Below are 24,916 nucleotides of genomic sequence, written 5' to 3'. Positions count from 1 at the left end.
TCTAAATTATTTTGTGGTACAGTTACAGGGCCTGGGACAGGTGTGGGTGGTGGGAAACAGCACAGCAGTGTGTAGTCAGTGCTCTGTACATCTCGTGGGAGTCATTAAACTGTGAGGTTCTTGCCATTGAACCTGTACCTCAGAGCCTCATATGTTGCCTGGCATATGGCCAGATTGTTGTGTTTTTTTTTAAAGATGGGCCCTGAGCTAACATCTGTTGCCAATCTTCTTTTTTTTCTTCTTCTCCCCAAAGCCCCCCATACATAGTTGTATATTCTAGCTGTAGGTCCTTCCAGTTTTGCTGTGTGGGACGCCACCTCAGCATGGCCTGATGAGCGGTGCCATGTCTGCACCCAGGACCTGAACCTGAGAAACCCTAGGCCACCAAAGTGGAGTGTGCGAATTTAACCATTCAGCCCCATGACTAGATTCTTAATGTGTGTTTATGGAACTGAGTCAGTGCTAATTTAAGCTTCTACAATAAATCTATGATAAAATGTGATATGGAAATGTATTAGTGCTGCTCAAATATAATTAGAAATATTATCTTGATAAATATAATAAAAATATTTTAAATAAATTGTTTAATGGCACAATTTTCACGATGATTGACACAGCCATTCTATTACTCAATCTTGAGCACAATTTAAATAAAGGGAGAATTCAATTAGTTAAACTTAGATATGTCTAAACGGTCACTTTCAAGTTGACAAGAGTTGGGTGAGGTCTGTGATCATATCATGCCAGGACATGAAAGAACAATTTTCGGAGTGAGTCAAAAAGTACTTGATTGTCTGTTTGAAACGTTCACTATATACACAGCAATGAGCAGGTCTATTGTGGGGATAAATTACAGCAAGGCAAAGTTTCACCGCTGCACAGGAAAGACAGAACTGCAGATAACACGAGAAGATAGAGATGGAGCGCACATGGCTGCTTTGAAAGGGATGTAACCTAAGAACTAGGAGGAAAAGTTAAAGTGGAGTAATTTGCAGAATGGATAATAATGAAACAGCAATCACAGTTACCACATATCAGTGGCTTGCTGCACGCCGGGCATGTTCTAAGCACTTTATACATATTAACTCAGTTGTTGTCTCCATAGCAACTAAATCAGACCGTCTAGGGGTGGGGACCAAGCATCAGTACTTTTGAAAGATCCCCCGGGGAAGTCCAATCTTCAGTAAAGTCTGGGAACCACTCAATGCCCTGCAAGGTAAATATTCTTGTTACTGTTTCTATCTTATTAAGGTGGAAACTGAGTCACAAAGACTTGCCAAGGTCAAAGAGCTGAACAGTCGAGACATGAATCCAGGTGATGTGATTCCAGAGCCCCCCATCTTCTCCATGCCAGTGCCTCCCCAGTGCATCGAGGCCATTTCTACTGATGGCTTTGATTTTTATGAGTTTAAGAAAATTTTCGGTGCACATCTTAGATAATCATTTTAGGAGGTTATAACCTATTCCTTTGTCATTAGTTTCCTACCAGCGTCTGTGATATTGGTCTCCCTGGGCAGTACCCGTCTTTACCATGCACAAGGTCATCAAAACCAGCCCTTCTCTCTGCCCCAATTCCTACCCCCACCAGACGTCATCACATATATTTATCTTTAGAGCCCACCCAGGGCCACACCTGGGAATTGGTGGCACTTGTGAAAGGAAGTGGCCCAGTGGTACAGCAAAGCTGGGCAAACGATGAGTTCTTCCGGTTACTGAGGCCCAGTTGGTGCCTAGATTTCAACTGTTGATTTGTTAGATGTCAATTACTAAGGCTTCTAGCTCCTTATATGTCTTTCTATTTTTGCCCTAAACCAAAGTTGTTTTATACTATGGGACGTTGGGGTCCAGGTGCTCTGTTTAGCTTCGCTGCACTCGCTGTCTGATAAGAGAGGTCATAATCTCCTGCAGACGGGTGCACTGCCTGCCACCTAAATGGGCTTCGGAGATCTGCTTGGCTAAATTTGTGGTTCTTTGGCCCTTCACTGTTCTAAATTTAAGTTCAAGTATATACTTTTTCTGCAAACAGCTCACTTATCTCGAGACCTTCAGAGCCACTATGACTGCTGGTTTCTAAGTCCATTATGAACTGGGTGTTCTCCCGTGAATGGATCCTGTCTCCGTGGGCAGTCTGGGTCATAGCTATCCTGGTCCCAGCCATGGCCTTTCAGCTATGACTCAGAGGTATAACTCAAGATTTAATTCCCCATAAGACCTGTATATCTAGTGCTGGAACAGATTTAATAAGCTCGGCACCCGGGCCTGAGCGATCACACACACGTGGGACCCTCGTATGGAGAATGTGTTTTCCTCTGAGGCTGCTTTTTATTTCCCAGGAGATGGATTCACGACCCCGGCACAGGACGCCGTTGCAATAGTTAAAACTCCCCTCCAGTGAAGCTGTGCCCTTTGCAGCGGAAGCACACAAGCCCACCGAAGCTGCTGTTTAACTCGGCCGATGACCTCGTCTACCTTCAAGGTCAGGGATTCTATTCCTGGGGCCCCACCGAGAGGCAGATGTGACTGAGAGTGGCAGTTAGAATTTACATAACAACCTGGTGGCTCCAACCACCTGAACAACCAACCCTTCAGGCTAATTCTTTATCTGTTAAAAAAGGAATTCTATGTTTTGTCATTATGAAACCCAATTAGGGAGAAAGAAACTGGCCACTCTTGCTTCAGTAAATTGTTTCTGAAAGACCTAAACAGATTTTATCTGTGTTCTAACCTGCCACTGCTATTTTTTTCCTAAAATGGTAAATTCAAGGGCAGGCTATATATTTTTTTCCCCAGTTTCCAACATTTAATTAGCAAAAGGAAAATATTACATGAACAAAGAAAAAGCTCAAGCAACAGAAGAAGGGCAGGGACCTGAGGGGCGGATTCCTCAGGAGACAAAAAGGGGTAGGCCCTGCCCCCTTGGTGGCTGCAGCCCCGGATGGGGGCGGTAGGACAGGCCAGCCGAGGATGACTGAGGATGACAGGTGTCTGGGCAAGTGCAGACAACTCTGAGAAGTGGGGCAGCCGGGCTCGGAGGAAGGAAAAGGGACATCCTAGAGCCCCAGCCCAGGTCAGCCCCAGCACACACCTGGACTTTGCTGGTCTGGGGTTCAGAGCAGACGAGACCCTCCAAGCCTCACACAGACACAGTCCAAGGGTTGTGGCAGATTTACCACCCAGCCCGCGTGCTGCTGCTGCCAATATGGGAGCATGTTGCAGGGCTGGCTGGGGCCAATACAGGAGAAATGACGTACTGGAGGCTGCCAGGGCCCACAGTGGACAAGGCCACATGAAAGTCATTTCAATGAGGCCCACTGTTGTTCTGACAGAGCAAGAGAACTCACAACAAACCCCTTGACATTTAAGTCTCTAACTTGCACATTTTGGGACCTCTTCATCATGTTAATACAGCAGACTTTGAACACAAAGTGGATACGTTCTAGGCTTTCAAAAGTTTCCAAGTTCTTGAACAATATTATAACAATATTTTCTCCAGAACACAGAGTATCTCAAATGAAGTGATTGCCTCCGACGCATTGGAGAGTGGAGTAAGACAGGTAGAAAAATCACAGAACCCTGTTGCTGAGTCTCTGAGGTTCACTTACGTGTGAAGTGACCATTTCCTGCAGAAAAGAAGCTACTGTTCAAAAGAGTGCCTCACAAAAATTGCTTCACGTCGCTGACCTTCAGGGTCACCCCAAAGTGTAAACTCCGTGAGTCTGTAAGGGCGTAGTAGCGCTGACAAATGATTTTCTTCCCCAAATGAGAAAAGGAAACTGACTTCTAAGATGGGGTCCCATCCTGTGAGCTGAGGACCCCTAGTGGTCCCTGTGGGAATACCTCCTTCTGAACAACAAGCATTGTCTGGAGAATGAGTCTCTCAAAAACCATTTTTCAGATGCACGTATATGCTGTTGCAACTAATAAAACACAGTTCCACTTAAAGTACTGAAACTGTTACAATGGCTTTTTGTTATTGTACTTCTTTTTCAATTAAAAGACACCCAAAATGCTGTCACTAACTGGAGAGAGCCGGAGGTTTTGACGTTACTCACAAGGGCCGTGAGTCCCTGCTTTACACGACCGTCTCCACGGCAGCTACGCTCTTTTCGATAAGCGGCACCTCGAATAGTCGGCTCCGCTGAGAATAACAGAAATGCTCTCTGGAACTCAACCAGTAAGAGAATTGTACTAAATACAAATAACGCACTTATCCGTATTGCAGTAAGTTGTAGGGAAAAAAGCATGACCCACAAAGGAGAATTTGCATCCTCTGACCAACCACCAAGTGGCAGGGTCACATAAAGTAACAGTGAGTGACTGGAAGAGCAAATATCTTCCTAGTGGGACCTTGGCTTTCACTGGTCACCTGTGGAAACTGCAACATGCAAAGCCATGCGGGACACCAGGCTTCACTGGAACCTAAATTTTAATTCACTGTTTAAAAACTTCACACACACACACTCAAGAGTGAGTTATGTCATGGCCTGGCTCAGCTTTGTGTGTGCATAAATTCTTCTATCCCTCTGAATAAAGGGTCATCATTACTTCATTATTGAAATATTCTCTTAGCTTGCCTGATTTCCAGGGCTAGCTTCCCAGGGCAGTCAGGCAAAGAGAATTTCTTTACTAGAAAGACAGGGATCTAGAATTGATAAGAGAATTTTTTTTTTCCTTTTAGTTTTCCTTCCTTATACCTAAAATCATATCAAGTAGCACTTACCATGTCAGGGGAGGGGAGGGCAAGATTTTTCAGAAAACACTGGGCGTAGGATGGCAATACATCACAACTCAGATTCTCTCTCTCGATATCAAAGGAGAGTTCGTGAGAAAGACAGTGAATGCCTTACTTGCAATCAAGTAAAACCGGACAATGAATTTTCCTATCCATGTGTTCATAAAGACAGACACGCACGGATACTTGAAACGCGCAAAAATAATTTACTCTTCAATCTCAGATACACAAATATACTTAAGAAAGAGAAGTTTTATTAGGGCAATTTCACTTTATTTTTCCATACAGCAAAGTCAACTACTGCAGTAATAATAAAATAAGCATAAAATAAATTGCAGCCCAAGACAAATACATAATTTTAAGCAACTACAAGCAGAAAGTAAGTTGTGATTACATAATAGTAAAACCAAGCACGTCTGTCCTTTCAGCAGGTGAAAGCTGTGGGGTTGCTGATAAGTGCAACACTGTAACCAGCTGGGGGGAAGGCCGGCTACACTAATTCATTCAACAAGTGCCTATTACATATTTGCTGTTTTGAGTGCTTCTGAGTTGAAAATTAAAACCGTGAAATTTGAACTGTGTTTTATTTTTTCACCTGCTGAAAGAACAGGATCCTACAGCAATTTAAAAAACAATCACATAACAACTATAGCTACGGTGTGCTGTTTGGTTTGCCTGTTCATGGTTTAAATTTTGTGAAAGTCAATACTTGTTTTGAAGATTTGTGTGTGTGTGAACAACAGACCACTGAAATTGGCAGAAACTGATCTGAATAGTACACGTCCTTAGTATAGTTCTTTCTCTCTTTTTTTGTTGTTGTTGAAGTTTTAAACATGCAGTAGTTTTGAAAAAATGTAAGGAATATTTGATCCATGATTTCACCTTAATGGTTGAAGTACCTGCTATTTTTGGTAATGATCTTCAGGCAGATTTGGCCCAGTGGAGTTTTTGTCAGTCATGAAATCTTGGAAGGATGGCATATCTTTCCAGCTGAAAAAATCCTGGCAAACTACAAGCTGTCCACAAAAAGCAAAGCAACATGTTTGAAGGGGTTTGGAGTGCTAACTCTGTGCCACTTTTGTAAGCAATTTTGCTCAGTCTGTCATTTTATTAGCCTTAACAAAACTCCTTGTAATTATAGACGTTTTTATTCAAAATAAGATCTTACTATTATACAGGTTTCTCTCTTTTGACTATATACAGAAGTGCAAAAAGTCAACCTTCTCTCTCAACGTTCCAACATGGTAAATTGCAGCATAATCAACCCTCAAGAGTTTGCACACACGCTAGAATTCTCATTACGTAAACCTCGAGTATTTGGATTATCAACAAAAAGTCCCTTGTTCTATTTATTGATTATGCAGCTTATTTATAACAAGGCCTGATATTCAGGGATTTCAAAAATATTAAACAATACTTTAACATTTGAAATGGATACAGTAGAAAATAAATTTTATTCTAATATCTAGGATCTAGATCTTCTTATAATAACTAATTACAAACAAAATAAATCATCAAAATATTACTCAATTGTCTGCCAGGATTGTTGCCATAGCAACAACTTAACTTCTTACTTAGCAATGATTATATATTTATAAGATATCCATATAAAAGATCTTTGTTCTTTTAATGAAAACTAGACAAGAACTAACAATGACTGACATTCTTACACTTTAATATTAAATCAGTAAAATATAAATCATTTAGTTAACAATAATACGAATATTCATATGACACTACATGTAATTCAAAACTGAGTATGTTATGAAGGAAAGACTACTTTAATTTTTTTTGTATTTTGAAAAATTCATCGGTAAAATCTAATAAAACAAGAGTCTATAAACTGAAATGGTATTCAATTGTTAATAGAAAATGAAATCTAATAAATGTAGGAAATGAAAAACTACATTTTAACAAGAAAAATAAGTAATATTCTACAATGTAACTAACTACAATAACATGTGAAGTCACCATTACTCTCTTAAACACGATTGAAATTACATTGGTATGGGTTCCAACCCGTAATGTAATAATCTAAGGCTTTAATAGATGTACAGTACAATCGGTGAGATCAACACATCAGTCTTATATTAGAAAGCGTCTCTCTCAAGCATAAAAACTTGCGGTAAACTTGGGAGTATGGGAGGTTCTATAACTGAACCCTCGCTTCTCCCATTCCACACGGTAACTACCAGTGACCTGGCCCCGGCTTCAGCAGTGTTCACAACTGCCGAGCAGAGCGAAATTACCCTTCACTAGCTGCAACATCCAAACCACAGAAAGGGAATTCCTTTGGATGAATCCATTCTTAAAAACTGAATGCACATCTATTTTTTTTTTTAATTTTGTAAAAGGCTTTCTAAGGCTATAAGCAGTTAATCTGAACGAAACAAAACAAAACAAATCACATATAAAATTCACCCATGTACTTAACCCACCCAATCACTAGGTTAATTAAACATTTTCCATTTTCATATTTTGGTTTATCATGCATCTGATGACAGTGCTGCTTTCTTCTTTGTTTAGAGTCACTATTTTAAATGTGACTGTGATGAAGCATTTAAGCAAATGTGAAACCATTTTTGCAAAGCATTTATAGTCTTTTGACTTTTGACAGAGCTATAAATAGAAGCAAAATAATTTCCTCAAACATTTTTTTTTGTTATCGTGTCTCAGAAATGGCATATCCCTTTTGAATAACATGTTATACAGTATAGTATGCATAAATATTACACTACAATGCATTAAAATAATTTTATATATATATCTATCATATATATCTCCAGTATGTGTGAGTTTATCCGTATTAAGAGAGTCGGTGTTGTGCTATTGTTACTGTAAAGTTAAACTGGCCATTTCTGAGACAGCTTTGGTTTCAAAAAAAAAAGAATGGTGCCCTTTGACTGATTAGTAGTAGCGAATAAGCAACAAAATGTGGCTCTGAAAACAATAACACTGAAGAGATAATACTCTAATTTGATGTACAGTCTATGGCACTTCATGAGAATCCTTAACAACATGGTACTTAAAGCCATGATGTGCTCTAAAAGATACACAGTTGTGGTTTTGCTTGGCACATTCATCTCTGTCAGATCCCTCCCTCACCACATCTTAAAATCTATTACATTAAAAATATTACTCTTAAACAAAAATGACTGTGCATGCACGCTCTCATCTATAATGGCAATTTTAAATACAAGGTGCACCTTTGTTATTTGTAAACCTTGAAAGAAATAAACTTATTTTTAAAAAATTATATCTTGGTCTACAGACGTACCAATACATAATAGAATCGTGGTTACACCATAGTCTGTCTTTTCAAGATGGCATGAATATATAGGAAACTAATTAGGTATGCATATTTTAATGCATAACTCTGTGCTAGAAAAGAAAGACAATGTTGTTCTTGTAGACAGGAATATCACCTCAGCACAAATATCAATTAAATGTACAAAGTGTATAGGCAACAGTGTGCAGTGGGTTTCCATGTTGTCTTGTCTTCTGGTTAACATGCAATATGTGGATGTCTCGTGGCTGAGGGGCTCGTGTGTGTGTTGCTTGACGGTATATACAATATGGCTAATGACCTCGTCCTTTACTCTAACCAAGCACACTGTCCTTTCCTCTTTAGTATGATCTACAAGGGAAAAAGAGACAATCTTTGTTAAAACGGACAATATCTAAAAACAGTTTCTAATATATATTTAGTATGAAAATTGTATTTCTTGATTTAAAATGTGAACACATGTAGCTATCACATCTTCATATAAGATCCAACACTTCACAAGTACAAATGGATCTAAATTTGTTATCATCTCTATGAGAATAAAATGACATGCACAGCTTAACACAATTGTAGACTCTGCTTTAATATCACCCACCACTAAGCGGACAGTATAAAATCCACATGCAGAGTCAAGGGGCACAACAGAGCAGACAGCGCTCTTCTTCAGCACTCTCGTCGTGGACCAGAATTTAACTCTTTCTTCTCTTCTAAAGTTCAATGGGTTTCCAGAGCAATGATCTGGCCTACAAAATTAAAATCCACCCAACCATAAGTCCTATTAAACACGATTCACTGTATTTGGGTGCTCGATTAGGATGGTATGAATTTGGAAAAAAAAACAAAAACAGAATGACACTTTAAGTGACTGTTTGGAATAATTTAAAGGTTTTTTTTCCCCTAAAGCCAAGAAAAATAAAGACTGTTTCTTATGCTCCTGAGGAATTAAGGTTGAACAGACATTACAATGTACTTGTAAATTAATAGTTCTAGTTTTTACATAGAGTTTGTTCTCATCAGAGAATCGTTACATATTAAAAGAATGCTTTAGAATAAATACAATCTTGAGATTGAAAGAAATCACCGTTTTGCTGCATCAAAAACCTGTTTAAATATTACAACTCCTCCTGAAAATGAGCAAGCATTTGTTAAGTAAACAGAACATGAAGAACCTAAGCTTGAAGGCAGACAAATCCACTGGTTTGCTAATTGATGGACTTAGGGCCATTTGGTCTCATTTGTTTCAACCTGGATTGCTACTAAGAAATAGAACACAGTTACAGATATACATACCAAATATACCCAATTGACTATAAAAGCCTGAAACAGATTTTTTAAACATGTCAAAGGGGTACCCTTCTTCTAAATCTACATGCTACGGAGCAATGTGCTTATTCAAAACCGTGGCTCCCGTTCAGAGTATTGAACCTCACCACAAGGACTGCACTGAGGGCACTTAGAAAACAGACAAAAATCCGCATCAAGAATTTAATTTCTCACTGCAGTGTGTGCCTGGTAGCACTCTCAGATCGAGTCTGTCATGTCTTTCTCACATGGCTCTCAAACTTTGCGTGTCCTCTTCTCCTGCAGGGCTCCACCTGTGTTCCAGCTCTTGCTGTGGATTATCGTCACGAGACCTCTGGCTGGTGGTCTGCCACCACCTCCTGACTCGACACACTGTCCCTTCTTCTCTGAGGCCCTTCCTCCTCTCTACAACAATCTCCATTGTCCAAATTCACTTATTTTCTGACCCTGTTGGGAAAATTACTCCATCTTTGCTCCAAGAGAAATTTGTTCAAAACTCTCTAATTTTAATATACTGTGCTGAAATTTACATCTCCATCTCATTGTCTATTCATCTTTATCTCACTGACATGGTAACTACCCCATAGTAGCACCAAAAAATCATTCATAAATGTGTTCACGAACACATAAATGAAGGCAGGGAAGCAACAAAGAATGATCGCCTATCTTATTTGCTAGGTTCAGTTTTAAATATAAAATACATTAAAATATATAGATATTATATGTAAAGTATAAAAATAAGTGCCCAATATACTTCTGAGAACATATGCCAACTTGAATGCATGCATACTGAATCAGACATATCCTCTAAGGATGAAAAATGGCCACCTTTGCAAGTACTTAAGTCAACATGTCTGAGGGAAAACCACCAGACTTTCAAATTATTTTTGAGCAACGGCTACATTTTCAGAATTATATGGTCCTCCCAGGTGACTATTTTGAAGTATCTAAAGTTCATTTGGATATGTGGATGTGTGTGTATGCATATATGTGAGTGTGTGTACACATTTATTTCAAGTCAGAGCTTTGCATTCTCCTGTGTGTGGTGAAGCATGAGGTCAAGTGGGTGGGTACATGTTCTTATTCACAGTATAGCAAAAAAATTAAAAAATAAAATAAGTGATGATCTTTACCAGGGATCAGCAAACTACTGCCTGTGAGTCAGATCCAGCCTGCTGCCTATTTTTGTAAATAAAGTTTTATTGGACAAGGCCACACCCCTTCATTTACATATCGCCTCAGGCTGCTTTCGCTCTAGGAGGGCACAGATGAGTGGCTGCAACGAAACCATATGGCCCGCTCAGCCAAGAACATTTACTATCTGGTCTTTTAAGAAAAAGTTGTCCAATTCCTGATCAATGCCTTCTATGTAATTTTCAGTCATCTTTTTCCTTCATGCTTGTGTTTATTTCTAATATGAAGAAAAAGCAATTTATTTTTCCCTAAGTATTATGTACATTTAAGTGATATTAATATATTTATTATAAATTTGTATAAAATTCCTCATAATCCATCGAAGATAAAAATGTGAGCTCTATAAATATTTTCACTGAAATTTTGCAAAATTTTTTTAAATGCATTACACAATTGTTATTTTTAAAAAACCACCATGAATAGACACTATATATTACATAAGGAACTTACTGTTTAGTGATGAAAATTCTACATCTGGGTAACATACTTGTGGCTAGTCAGATGTTCGGCAGATATTATGGGTATCTAGCAAATAAAAAATTATTTAATGAATGATCCATGCAAGCAAGCGAACAACCAAGAGATGAAAACATTTTAATATTAAATTTTTTAAGAAAAGTGAAATTCAGCTGTGAGGTGACAGTCCTTATCTGGTCAACATAACAGTAAGTTAACGTAAACTTAGTGCCAAGGTAGCAACTCATTTTTTTAAATCCTTGGGTTAAATACTATTCTATAAATGTTATCAGATTTTAGGAAGTAAAAGAAGTAAAACTATCAAAAATTCATGCAGAGCAGTAATCGAAAGAAGCCCTTTTTGTTGGCCTACACACGCACACACGCCTGTGGTTTCAGTTGTTTAGCAATTCATAAATCAAAGCAGGAAATGTCTTGCCTATTTTTGTGCAACCAATATCTAACATTTTCTTTCAACTCAGGATGGTGTCTAACTTTTTTTTCCAACTTAAAAATACCAGGTAAGAATTCCAAAGGAGTATTTCAGAAGAAGCAGATAAGAGGGTAAGTTTACATCAGAACATATTTCTGAATTCTGATTGCACATTTTATTGTATTTTAAATGGGCAAGAGAATTTACAAACTTGCGAGGAAATGCAATAGGAAACCCATACAGGGGTGACTTATTTCAATGGTCCCCAAAGCCAAGAACTTCCAATTCATAGCCTGATTCTCTTCCCACCAGGAAGGGCAGCTCTGCCTGGGAGAGGCAGCACAGTGGTAAGACCGTGGGAGGACGGAAAGCAGGCTTCTTGCATGAGTGATCCCCCACCCCGCCCCAGGCCGTGTAACCTTGAGCAAAGCACTTAATTACTCTTGCTTAAGTTTCTTCATCTATAAAATGGCACTAACCCCATTTCAGCAGGGTTGATGGGAGAACAGTGAAATCACATACATGAAGGCATTCTGTTGTTGTTGTTTCAATTTAGATGTCCTAGACTAATTCAGCGTATCGCAATCCACGGTCTGGAGTGTAAATTAATATGTCTCTATTTTATTTCCATTTCTCAGCTGACATCTTTACACAATTTTACAGCATTGGCAAATGGCACGAAAACGTGCTCCAAGCGTAATGAAGCTTCTCATACCATTTTTCCTGCTGCTGCAGGACAGGAGGTTGCACCCAACAGTGTAGAAGCATCAAGGATGGGGCTGTCGAAACATACCAAGGACCTTCAACACCAATCGATGCAGATGAAGGGCCAGCTATAAACTTCTGCATGCATGCAGGCTGCATTTTGTGGCATCAGCTAGTTCCAGCATTGCTAATGTACTGTAGGCATATACATATGTATGTATATGCAGATATAATATATGTGTGTATATATATATCCATTCCCTTTTCTTTCTTTTGGTTGTAAAACAGTATGAAGACCCAAGATTATGCATGAAATGGTCACAGCACAATGCAAAAAGTAAAGTGTCCCCTACAACCCAAGTGGCCAAGGGCATGTTGGAATTTGCTTTGCTATAGTTCTGCTTACACCAGCAATTCTACAGTCATACGTGGTTCACACGAGAGAGTTCAGCATCATTGATCCGCACCATAAATGGGCTGCATTGAATCCATTAAGAAATTTCTGCTATGGATTACTTACTAACATGCCACATATGCACAATCTAGCATTCTTGTAAATGAGTCTGATGTGTTAGCATAAATCCAGGGCTATTTTGACAAGCTTTTGAAAAACTAATGATTTTTTTGCCAAGAGATGTTTAAAGCTTGTCTGAAACTTTAAAATACATCAATTTTGGCTTGCGGCTTTTGAAAGTTTTTAATGGTTATACTGATAGCTTAGGATTCTCCTTCAACAGTACATGGCGTTCTGTAAGAACAAGGGTGGCGACCCCTTGTGGCCATAACTACAAATTCAGATGACACCTGGATGCTCTTCTCTTCCCAAGCGCTGACAGGTTGATACTGGTTTCTTTTGAGATTCATTCGGCTACATTTAACCTTTCTCTGCGGGTTATCTGAAATTTGATTTGGCTCTAAATTTTTTCATACGCTATTAACCCTAATGAACTTTGTTTTTGTAACAAATATGTCTATATATTTAAGCCAAAACTTACTTTATGTAAGTCTGACTTTGGTGCAACCAGTATTTCCCAGAACACAATTTTAAATAGAATCAGAAAATGCAGGTTGAATCAATGTCAATTTTTAAATATTAAATACTTTAACAATCATTTTCTTTTAAATAGTCCCTCTTGTACATCATAAAATTTAAATTTCTGAAATAGATTTCTTTTACTTAAAAGTAGCCTGTGTAATATTACTTCATAAACTTGCATGGAACACAGTATGGCTCAATTTTCCATATTTGATGTCTTTTTTTTCCCTTCATAACTCCCACATTTATGCTGGGTAATTATAGAAATAAGAACACAGGATTTTTTTTTTCCACTTAAAGCATTGAGAATCAAAGCTCGGACACAAATTTAATTTATTTGAAATATGCAGTCTGCTTATCAAAAAATAAAACTAGAATGAATTTATAACAAACTCTATTTACAAGAGTGGTCATTTGTGGCATACGTAACACACAAATATTTTGCTTCTAATTAAGAATTTAGGCAAGAACTGAGAAATTGTATATGCCAAATGTTCATAATAAAAACCTTAAGATTATGTACATTTTTGATTGGTCAAAATACCTGCATTATTGGTTGAGACCAAATTGAGAATTGCTTGTGTAAATATCATTTTAGTAGCTTTAGAAATGGAGCTGCGACAACTTTGGAGCACTGATAAATGGCATAAAAGCATTCTGCTGCTCATCATAGAGAGAATGTGTAGGCCAACAAGAGGTATCTTTGAACCCCATGCTATTAAGGCACCCTTGACAGCCCTCGTGGACACGCAGGCCCCACCGACCTCAGTGGGAAATCCACGTGCGCAAGGGCTGTCGGCTTGAGCCCTATTAGAGTTGGTTTTTAAGAAACAAAGCTGTAAATTAGCAAACCTGGTTGGCTGTGGCTGTTGCAGCGAAGGGAACACTTGTGGCAGATGTTGTTGCTGCGGACACAGTGGCTGGCGTAGCACCGTGCACCATGGGAACTTTCGGAGGGAGAATCATATAAGCAAACATACAGAAGAGTGTAGCAATATGGAAACCATGGCAACATGGAGAAGATAATTGGGCATGGTATTTATCACAGCAATAAGCCATGTGACGGGACATCATCACCAGCGAGTGACATGCAATCACAGCGCAAAGCAGGACAACATTCCAAGGAGAGAAGGGGAAGAGGGATGAAAGAGAAAAAAAAGGGGAAAAAAAGCTTGTTACCATCAAATCAAGAAAATTGACACAAACAGGCTTAATTTGCTAAGTCAAAAACAAGAATTTCATATAGTGTTCATAGACAGTCAAAATCTAAGTCAAAATACAGGTATTTACTTCATATATACAGTTATCTGTTTGAATGAAAGTATTTTTTCTCATTTACTATTATAAACATATACAATATATTACTTTTATGAGACAGATTTTTTTTTACACACCAGAACTCATAGTCCAATCAAAATCCACCAAAGGTGACTGAAGGAAACTTGTGCGTAAAGAAAACATTTGTGTGAGTCCATGTCAATTAAACAGAAAATGGCATTTAATTGACAGGTGTTAGTAAAGGGAAATGGACTTGCCCAATAGAGATCCGTTAAACTTAGCAGTGGATTTTGAGGGGCTGTGAGGTGCACCATAGGTTTAAGATAATCAAGAAACAAAGCTGGCACCTACCAACACTTGTAGCGGGTGTCATGCACAATATTGAGCCTGCCCATCATGCATTGCAACAGGAAGGTGGATTTGAAAAGGGAAAAGAATTAAAACATCCCATCACACGTGTAATTAGGAAATTCATTTGAACAAAGAAGAAAAATTGTTATTATGGGAACAGTGGCATGTAACTGTCAGCACAATCAAATCACACACTAGCACAGTGATCAATTAGACCCAGTCTCAAGTGAAGAGTACAAGCCAGTTTAACTGTGTGCTGGTACGCTTGCTTCTCTAACTGCCGCCTATAAATAAAAGTACTTTGGAAAAAATTTAAACCTGCTTAATTCTTTTAAAAATAACATTGTAATTTGTCTTGTTTTAATCTGGTGACTAGCCATCTGGCGGCTTTGCTATTTCTGACTTTAACATATGAATCTATTAACGATTTCTTTATATTAAGAACACGTTAAATAATTTGAGAAACTTTTTATTATCAAAACGCTAAATAATTCGAAGCACAAAACTGACTTAACAACGTAATGAAACCAATACATTCATTTTCATTCCCTTGGTTTTATTTCCCTGTTCTCTGTAGCACCAACCACACATACATGGAGGGGTTGTGATCATCCATACAGGAACTTTATTTTGGGGGATACCAAGCAAAAATTTATGCACAAAGAAGAAGTGAAACTTCTGCATTGTCTTAGTTTGGACTTTAAGGGTAGAGAAAGCATTTAGAGGGGACATAACTTTCTTGTAAGTCTCGAATTGTTTTACTTAGTAGATATCTGGGAAGATAGACTGGCTTTCATTGCTGGTTTAGACCCTCGGGACTTCTTGGAATAGTGAATGTTCTACAAAATTTCACATACAAAAACTTGTTAATCAGACTTAAACAAAAAACCCGAAAGGGAGATAATGAAGACACGTACATCACATATGGGGCGTTAGCACTGATGTTCACAATTGTTCGACCATGATGTTAAAATAAATGTTACATATACAGTCCCTGTTCTCTCTGACATATAAACATTGAAAAATCTAATTTATTTTACCAAGTACAGGGCACTTTCCCACATACTGAACTACCATTCTTTCTATGAGATTATTTTAGACTTCTAGGGTTTAAAATATCAAATGATTTTATATTTCTATCTAAATCTTGGCACATCCTATTTAAATACTAGCAGCATCTGGGATGAACATTTGTTAGAAAAATATCTGCCAATTGAGTCTTGTGAGAGATGGCCCTACAAACAAAGCTGCCATTGAGAAACACAGGTACTTAACCAGCATCCCTGTGAGAGCTGCAGTGGGACGGTGGGCACAAGATCAGTGACTAAACTCGGCGATGGAGCCAGGGACGCATCCTCCCAGGTGGAGAGGTACTATGCTGAGAGGCAACATGTAGGACACTTGAAGATCTCTGTTATTTGCTACCACTACTGAGTCAAACACTAGTGAAAGACAACAACAAAAAGAAACCAGTAATAACAGAGACATTAATTTGAGACAGTAGAGCAAGCAAAATTCAATACTGGGTCTAGATCCTGGGCAACCATTCTCCTCTAATGCCAGGGCAGGAGCACTGGGAAAAAGAGGATGGAAAAAATAAAGTAGTATTTAAGGAATATTAAAGCTGTTTTAAATATTGTACATGTTATGTTTTAAATTTATTATTTATTATTATGCTGCAATTTGCCTACTATATTTCATCCCATGCATAATTAAGCCTGCACATGCTGAAAATGAGTGACCCTACTCCTCTCTCTCTAACACCCTAAAGCTTTCACGATTTGAATTCCAGTTTGAGCTATCTTCCTCATTACCATTAGAACCAACGCACACAGTTTTGAGAGGGATTTGCAGCAAATAAACATAAGGCAGCAATGAAAATACTAGCCAGGGTGCAGTAACTCACAAATATGAAGACATAATGCTGTAGGACCCACTTACCAAAAAGAAAAATCACTTTTGAAATGACCATAATATCCATCTTTACATCAGATGGGTTGATTTACTAATAATGATACACAGCCAATTTAAAATTTTTTCCTCAATTTTCAGCACAAGGCAAAATTTAAATGAATGTATTTGTCAATTTCAAATTTTCCCTTCAAAGATATTTACATAGCCAGAATAGTGTGTTTCTGAGGGACACATTATTTTAATTACATGACTTCTTAAATTACATTTTTTAATGGATCTTTATAAAGATGCAGGAAAAACAACTAGGAAGGTCCTTTACATAGGAGATGTATGCGTAGTTAAAATTACTTCAAGGAGAATGGAAAGAAGTAGAAGGAAGAAAAGATTATAACGGAGGTTTGTTTGTTTAGTGGTTTGAATTTGGATGTGATACTTAAGCCTATTTAGGTATATTACGATAAGAAGTATAAAGCTGACTTCAGGTCTTCTAAAAATAATTTATATCACTTAGTACTAAAAGTTCACAATTAATTGAATTATTCTCAAAACTGATATCCAAAGAAGCAACAGCTTTCTGTAATTTCTTTCTGTTTCTATTCGATCTATTGAATTCTATTCTATTACACTACCGAATTCAAGAAATAACAAATAAAACTTAGTGCTTACACTACATTCCAGGCTTTATTCTAAACTCAGGTCTGCCTTCCTGTTGCCATTTATGCCAGCCTTTTGGGGTTGTTATGAGAAAAAAATGAGATAATGTCTATAGGGCACCCAGCACAGCACTGCACAGAGAAAACACTCAATAAAATGTAGCTCTTTGGAACAAACTGTGGGAAACAACTTGGCCTAAGGCAATAGGGAGTGTGGGGCTTGGAACTGGAGAGCAGGTACACTTTCTAAAGGATTTACATTTTGTTTTATTTAAACACTCTTACATATTTCCGATTCTAGGTTTAGCCCAAGGGTCATAAATTTGTAATCCCTAGGGTGAATACTGGTACACCATGTAGCATACAATAAATTTTTATTGATTGAATGAATGGAAACATGTATGGATGTACGAGTGGATTGATGGATGAATGGATGGATGGATGGATAGAAAAACGGAAGGATAGAGGAAAGAAAGGAGGGAGGGACAGAGGGAAGAGATAGATAGATGGTTGGAAGATGGATGGATAAATGGGTACATGGATGGATGGATGATGGATAGACGAGTGGATACCATGTAAGTCCAATTTTATTCTTAAAAGTTACAGTATATAGTAATTTTTCTTAGCTAGCTAACTGGCTTGCCACTGAACCAGGACCTTTTGCCAGCAACCTAGACTGAATACATAGTCATCTGCTCTAAGGATGTAGCCAACCATGCTTCACTGTAACTTCAGTGAAATATACCTACACATCCCTGAAGTTATTACTGAGGCAACAGACTACAGAGCTCTAAAATTCTAAGCTGAAAAAAATAAATGACTTCCATTTTCTTTTCGATTTCAATAAAGCCTTCAGAATATACCTTCCAAATTATTATATTGCAGTCAGATGGAATGCTCTGATCATATAATTCTTCCTATGTCTGCAGAATCACCTAGACTTTGGAAAATTAACTTCCTTTTGTCCGAGGTATTATACATGAGATTACAGATGAATTTGTGGTAGGATAGATTTCCTGTAGCTCTCAAAAAGTATTTTAAAAAATTGAATTAGCTGACGAAATCTAAAAATTGAGAAATTTCACACAGCAACATCCAAATGTCCAGAATATCTGGGAAACAATCCTAAGATCTGACAACACTGGACATGAGGGCCTCTGCATTAAGTTGTGGAGGTTTGCACAATCAACTCTGGGAGGCATAGACACAACCAGGCCTCATTCACGTACACAATGATGTACACGGAGCCACAAAGGGTGTGCGGTGCACAACAGGCACAATGTGCCAGGCAACAGAAGTCTAAGTCTGAACACTGACCTCTCCTTGAGGTTGGGCCTGTGTTCCCCAGGGCCTCCCAGACCCTACAGCTCCTAATTTATTTCTTGCTTCACGTCTTCATGTTTCTTGCCTGGCCCCTAAGGCATCTCAGTTCACATTCTCTGCGTTAGACTTCTTCCCTTCCTGGCTGCCTGACAAAGTGGTTTGGCAGAGGTAAAGATGGGCTATCTATTTTAACTTTTTAATGTCATAGGACCAGTTTTTGTGTACACAGGCACAGATGACAAATTATGAAAGTATTTTGAAAGAATGATGGAGGCAGTCCCTACCTCTGACTATGTGACTAACAAAGGTCAACCTGCTGCTTAAGCCCTTTAAAACTGGGTTACAAATAAATGTTATTTTATATTAATATTGCAATAATTTCATGTTATATAAATTACAAACATTAAGAAAGATCATCTCTGATGCAAAATTAATCATAAAAATGCAAATATATCTTAAATTTTCAGATATTTGAAAGTATTGTGGCACATTTTATTTAAATTAACTATGCTTAGTTTCTGGAACAGAGAAAGAGTGTGATTCTGATTTATGAATGCGTTTATTGTTTTTCCCTGACTTGACCCTTACCTAGCATCTTTTCCTCTGTGTTATCCACAGCCTAAAAGTCATTCCAGGGAGAGACTATCATCATAAATAAGGGTCAGATAGATCACGCAATTAATGGGTATGCTTATTTAGAAAAGTCTTTAGTTGTTTTTCTCTAAGTCTTCAGTCACTTGAATGTTGTTGGAGAAACTAATACAAAACCCATTTGATAAGACAGATTATTTTAGGTTCCTTTAAATAATCTATGGAAGAAGTTGGATTTGTTTTTATTTTTAGGTTTTAAATAGGAAAATTGTCATTTCTAATGGCAATGTTTTATTCAATGAAATAAATTGTCACAAATAATTTTTAATTTCTTTGAAGAAATTATGCTAGTTATCTGCACTCCCTCGAAATTCTGTCTGGTGATCTGACTCTAGAAAAATTGATAGGTTATTTGTTAGAGACAGATCTAGGGGCACGGAAATTTATATAAAAGCAAAAAGATTAATTTCTCGAAATCTCTGAAAAACTACATATGCTGAGAAGGAAGTTGTAATCTTATAAAACAGAGAGAGAAATGTGATTTTTCCCTCAGAATGCAACAAATACCTCCAGATAAAGATGATTCCATTTTTATTCTGAAATGTAGACACTGCAACTAGGATAGATATTATTTTACGACTGCAAACTCCATTTTATGCATGTGCCTGGGGCATAGGCTATTTCAATTAGTGGAGTATTCTAATTCATTGAATGTTACTACATATTCTACATATAAATGGCCAGTTTTAAAGATGTACTGTATAAAAAGCTGTCCTTAGCAGCAAAAACTAACATGAATGTCATTTATTCTTTTGTTATTTAAAAATAAATTATCACATTCCATTGCGGCATTATGAACCTAAGGCACTGTAAATACGATCAATATTTATAATATACTAATGGGGCTGGACCTTTGACATACGTACCTAGTCATTAATTTGTTAATTTAATTAATAAAATAAGTTATTTTATTAAATAAATCTCTGAACCCATGGTAATTTGTTTAGAAAGGTTAAGAGGTAATGAGGAAAATGGGATTAGAGTCTCCCGTTAGTTGAATTCCAGATTACAAGGAGTTGAATATGTATTTCCTGAAATAAATAAAGAGTGAGGAAAAGCAAATTTCCAGGTAATTCAATGACTGATTAGTTATTTTTTAATTTTATATCCTTGTGGATAGTTCTGGAGTATGTTTATATGACTAGGTTGAAATCAATGGAAACCACAAACGTATAATTCAACAATAAATGTAACTTCCCTGGACACTTAGGGCTATTTCAACACTAGTGCAGGAGCAATGATGATTTTTAGCAACGTACTTATTGGTAGTGAGAAGAGCACCTTTTAAGAGCTCTGGAACACAGAGTCAGTTTTTTATTCTCCACCTTGAAAACAAAAAGGCTGAAAAATAAAAAATCAAAGCTGAAAGTGTCATTTCATATAATTCCAATGAACTCTATGAAATCATGAAGGCAAAAGGGTCTTACAGCAGAAAAGTGTCATAAAATAGCTTGACAGACACATAACAGTGTGGAGGAAAGAGGAAAAAAAAAGAAGAGAACTATATTTCAATTCCAAATGATAGAAACAAAAGTAAGTATATAAAACATCACTGATCTTTCATCTATTTTTCATTAAGCTAAAAATCTTAGGTTTTAAGGAAAACCGCATGAGATGCCTCAGTAAGTTTCCACTGCTGACAACCTTACCTTCCACCTGGCCTATTACTAACAAGGACCTGGGGCGTGGTCTGTCTGCTCTACCAGTGAACTCTGCGAGGGCCGGCAGGTTCACCTGTGAACGCACTCAGACCCCTCACCTGGTGGGAGGAACGCCGTATGCTGCTGTAACTGCATGTTGGCCAGAGCCTGTTGGTACTGGAAAATACCGGTGTTAAAGACTGCGGTGGCACCGTTGGTTTTTTCAAGAGCAGGCCTCTTTGGTAACGGGGGAAGTACAGCTTGAGGAATTCCCTGTTTAGTGAATGAGTATAAAAAACAAATACCAGTAAAAAGAGAAAAAGAAAAAAGAAAAATCAGTTGAAGGCTAAAATTGTTAGGAAGCACGAGCAAGCAAGCGGCAGAGCACTTAACTACCCGAGGGGAAAAAAAATCCAATAAACAAAAAATTAAAGAAAAACAACAAAGCAAGATCAAGCTTTAAAAGAAGCATTATTTTTGTCCAAAAAAAAAAAAAAACCACAAAAAACCCCACTAGTGCGAGAGCACGTTAAAATGTGTTAAAGTGTTTTAATTGTCATAATGCTTCAGGCTTTCTGTGAGAAGCCACTGATTTGGGCAAAGAAGAGAAGCTGCGCTGTGCGCTCCAGGAGGAGTGGCGAGTATAAGGCATGTTAATAGTTAATCGTCCAGAGTGACCGAAACAGGTAAAATAAAAACGCATCCCGCTCTGCCCCTCCCCCATCTGCCTAGACATGCAATGTCCCTGAGCATGCAAGTTTTTTTTTCTTAAACACTGAACTATAAATATTAAAAAGTAAATAATTCTATCATTTAAGCCATGCTAACCAAACAGGTACATCAATATACAGTCAAAAATACATTTTTAATGTCCTTAAAGTATGTCATTAGAACGTTCCACAATGTAGTTAAACTGAATGTGGACTGCCGGCTTTCGGAATCTTTCATATACAATATTATCCATCCAGGTACTTATATTACGGTCTTTCCACCAATTTTGTCAGGAAACCACACTCAGTTTTTCATTGTACTTTACAACTTTATAACAGAAAAAGGAATATATACTTTAAAATTGATAAAAAAAAAACTTGTATCTACAATAAAGCTACATGCCAAGCTAAAAGGTGAAAGGTCATAGTACCAGGTCAAAGGTTGCCTCGAGGGGTCGCTTCAGTGATTTGACAGCCGACTGAGTCTTAATTAGCAGGCAGCGAGCACATGATGGCAATGGGCCAGTGGGGTTCAAGCGCATTAACATAAACAGCAAGCAGAGGTGCATCATGGGGGCAGCAGTGCATTTTTGGGTAGGTGAGAAAAAACAAATAAAAAAACAAATCATCGGAATGCCATATACAACGAATAACAAGACTAAGCATGCACAATAAGGGCACTACTGAGTTGTTATGGGGAGGATAACTCCTCTTCGTAGTTAATTACAAACAAGATACTCTAACAGAAAAAAAAAAGAGTGAAAAGAAGAGAGGAGGAGAGAGTCTGCCTTCTGTATTTTTGCTCAAGTATCCATAAACAAACACAGAAAAGACCTCTCTCGTGATTATGGTACTGTGCTGTGAGATACCACACAGTGTTTTTATGAATATTTTAATGATTAAGTCATATATTTATGTAAAAAAAGGACAACATTAAAACAGCTAAGCAAAGAACAAAGAATGGACTCATTAAGATCAGCTATTAGACCACATTAAAATTTACCTTAAGAATATAGTTTTGTATCTGTTCTAAATGATCCAGTTTCTAGCTCCTTGCGAGCTGCTGCCTTTCTGCTTTCTGTATAATGGCACAGTCAAGCTTCTCCAGTTTTACAAGAATGTTTATGCCACAATGTTACTTAAAACAATCTAGGATAGCATACTGTTCAAAATCTTGTAGCTAATTCTAAAAACAATTTTGTTGAAGCAATTCTCCTACTTAGTTCCAGATCATGTTATTGTTAAAAGCAAGATCTATCTAGAAAAGAGCCTCGATGTGCAAAAAAAAAAAAAAAAACACACCGAAGGGAAATAACGGCTGATTAGATGGCACACAGAAATAAGAGGACCGAAAATGGCAACATCGTTAAATTGAAAAGGAGACAGGTGTTCTTTACAAAGCAGAAATTTCAGAAACCCTCTATCCAGAGTAAGACAGGGCATTCAGAGTTAGGCCAAGGGTGGAGCAACCTGAACCGCGTGAGGAGTTACCCCCACTTCTGTGAACGGTAACTCCTTGAGGTATTGTCTGGGATACCTGAACAAACATATCTTCAGCAAAAAATTTCTAAAGAAAGGTTAATAAATGAATAGCTTGTCGCGAGACCCAGTTGTCCCTGTGGCTTTTCTGAGTGCTAAGGAGAAGAGAGCGGATGCCCTACTCACCATGGCAGCTGCGGTGGCTGCAGCCTGTGCTGCTGCAGCCTGGTTGACCTGGTACTGAGCAGCCTTGATCTTGGCTTGCAGATGCGCGGGAGGATGAAAGTATTTGCACTTTTCCCGAGAGCACCTCCCTTTGATGTAATCCATACACACGGTGACTGTGTTGTCATTGGTGTCAATCATTGTGCTGTCAGCAGGATGGGCGAACCGGCAGTCGTTTTCCCCTCTGTTGCAATTTCCACGCTGGTACTCTCGACACACCTGCAGGTCATTAAGTGCATGAGGTCAGTCCCCACGGACAGGAGAATCTTTCTGAAGATTGTAACTTAAAGTGCAAGACAGGCAATAGAAGTCTACACATGATGGGGCAAGATAATTTGCAAAGCAAGCACAAAATAACCTGAAAAATTCCTAGTTTAATATATAAATGATGACCCCATTTCAGTAAAAGGCCCAAGAGAAACAAAATGCATTTATGATACTAATTATGGTAAAAGACCTAATTTAAATTATGTTCATATACTTATTAATTACCAAGGGAAAAATAACTTTACAGCGAAGAAACCTGTCAGACAACAATTTAACCAAGGGATCAAAGTTAATATCATCAGTAATAAGACATAATGACATCATGTACCTATTGATATGAGTATGAGGCCCTATGAAAAAGGGCACAACATCCTTTAGCTGCATTACTGCTGAGAATGCATAACCTGAATTTAGTCATAAGGAAACATCAGACAAACTGAAGTGGAAGGATGTTTTACAAAGTCAGATCAGTACTCTTCCAAATGTTGGGGTCACGAAAGACAAAGACAGACACACTGTCACAGACTGGGCTGTCACAGAGTCAAAGAAAGGACCCTGGTGGTAGGACAACTGGTGACATTTGATGAAGGTCTGTAAATTGGTTAATAGCAGTATATCAGCGCTAATTTTCTGGTTTTGAAGTGATAATATGGTTATGTAAGATGTTCATATTTAGGTAAGCTCGGTGGAGGACAGACAGGAACTCTTGGTTCTATTTTTGCAACTTTTGTGCTAATCTGAAATTATTTACAAGTGAAGAGTGTAAAATTTGATACTTTTTTGTAAAATCTTTCCAAGAGCTATTTTTTTAAATCTTTAGAGATTCACTTGGTAGCTATACAAAAGCAGATGGAAAAAGATTGTTTTTTGTTATTGTCTATTTGTTTTATATCTATTAACTTAGGATGGGGTCCCTGGGGAAAAGGTGAAAATGGATTATTTCTCATTCGTCTGCTCAATTTCGACTCTTACTATTAAAGTTTGTCACGGTGCCTGCTTGTAACAGGAGGTTGCTAGCATGGTCATCTTTGGTTTACTTTGACCGTTTTACCACAAGAGGGCCATCTAAAACACAGAATGTCCTTTTAATATTTCAGGCTTCAAGGAAACAGTTTTTGCTCTTCACATATCGTTTCACGAACTGAGCAAATACACATCCTGAGCACTTTATTTTGAAATTCAGCAAGAAAAAGAAATGGGAACACTGTTAACGATTTAAAAAGGAAATGTTTTCTTGGATTTCTGTATATAAAATGATCACATTCAATTCTACGTGTTCTT

General features: G+C 37.8%; 1 protein-coding gene across 50 annotated transcripts in view; it reads right to left on the bottom strand.

The window, feature by feature from the left end:
• The window catches only part of MBNL1 (muscleblind like splicing regulator 1), a 200,492-nt gene that overhangs the window by 2,947 nt on the left and 172,629 nt on the right, over positions 1-24,916 (bottom strand). For 13 of the 50 annotated variants that reach the window (XM_008521211.2, XM_070577655.1, XM_070577626.1 and 10 more), the window contains 7 exons: positions 23,330-23,587; positions 22,096-22,149; positions 21,074-21,227; positions 14,774-14,809; positions 13,997-14,091; positions 10,965-11,039; positions 4,967-8,369 (listed from right to left, as the gene is read on the bottom strand). In XM_008521211.2, coding sequence (XP_008519433.1) covers positions 10,983-11,039; positions 13,997-14,091; positions 14,774-14,809; positions 21,074-21,227; positions 22,096-22,149; positions 23,330-23,587 — 654 coding nt within the window. In that variant the 3' untranslated portion in view covers positions 4,967-8,369; positions 10,965-10,982. Of the gene's footprint in view, positions 1-4,966; positions 8,370-10,964; positions 11,040-12,118; positions 12,183-13,996; positions 14,092-14,773; positions 14,810-21,073; positions 21,228-22,095; positions 22,150-23,329; positions 23,588-24,916 lie in introns of those variants that run through there. The other 37 variants (XM_008521263.2, XM_070577644.1, XM_070577639.1 and 34 more) reach the window with 11 other exon arrangements.

The sequence above is a fragment of the Equus przewalskii genome, chromosome 15, assembly GCF_037783145.1.
Source record: "Equus przewalskii isolate Varuska chromosome 15, EquPr2, whole genome shotgun sequence".
NCBI lineage: Eukaryota > Metazoa > Chordata > Mammalia > Perissodactyla > Equidae > Equus > Equus przewalskii.
Note: the sequence above shows the minus strand (reverse complement) of the source record. Positions and strands in the feature narration are given on the sequence as shown.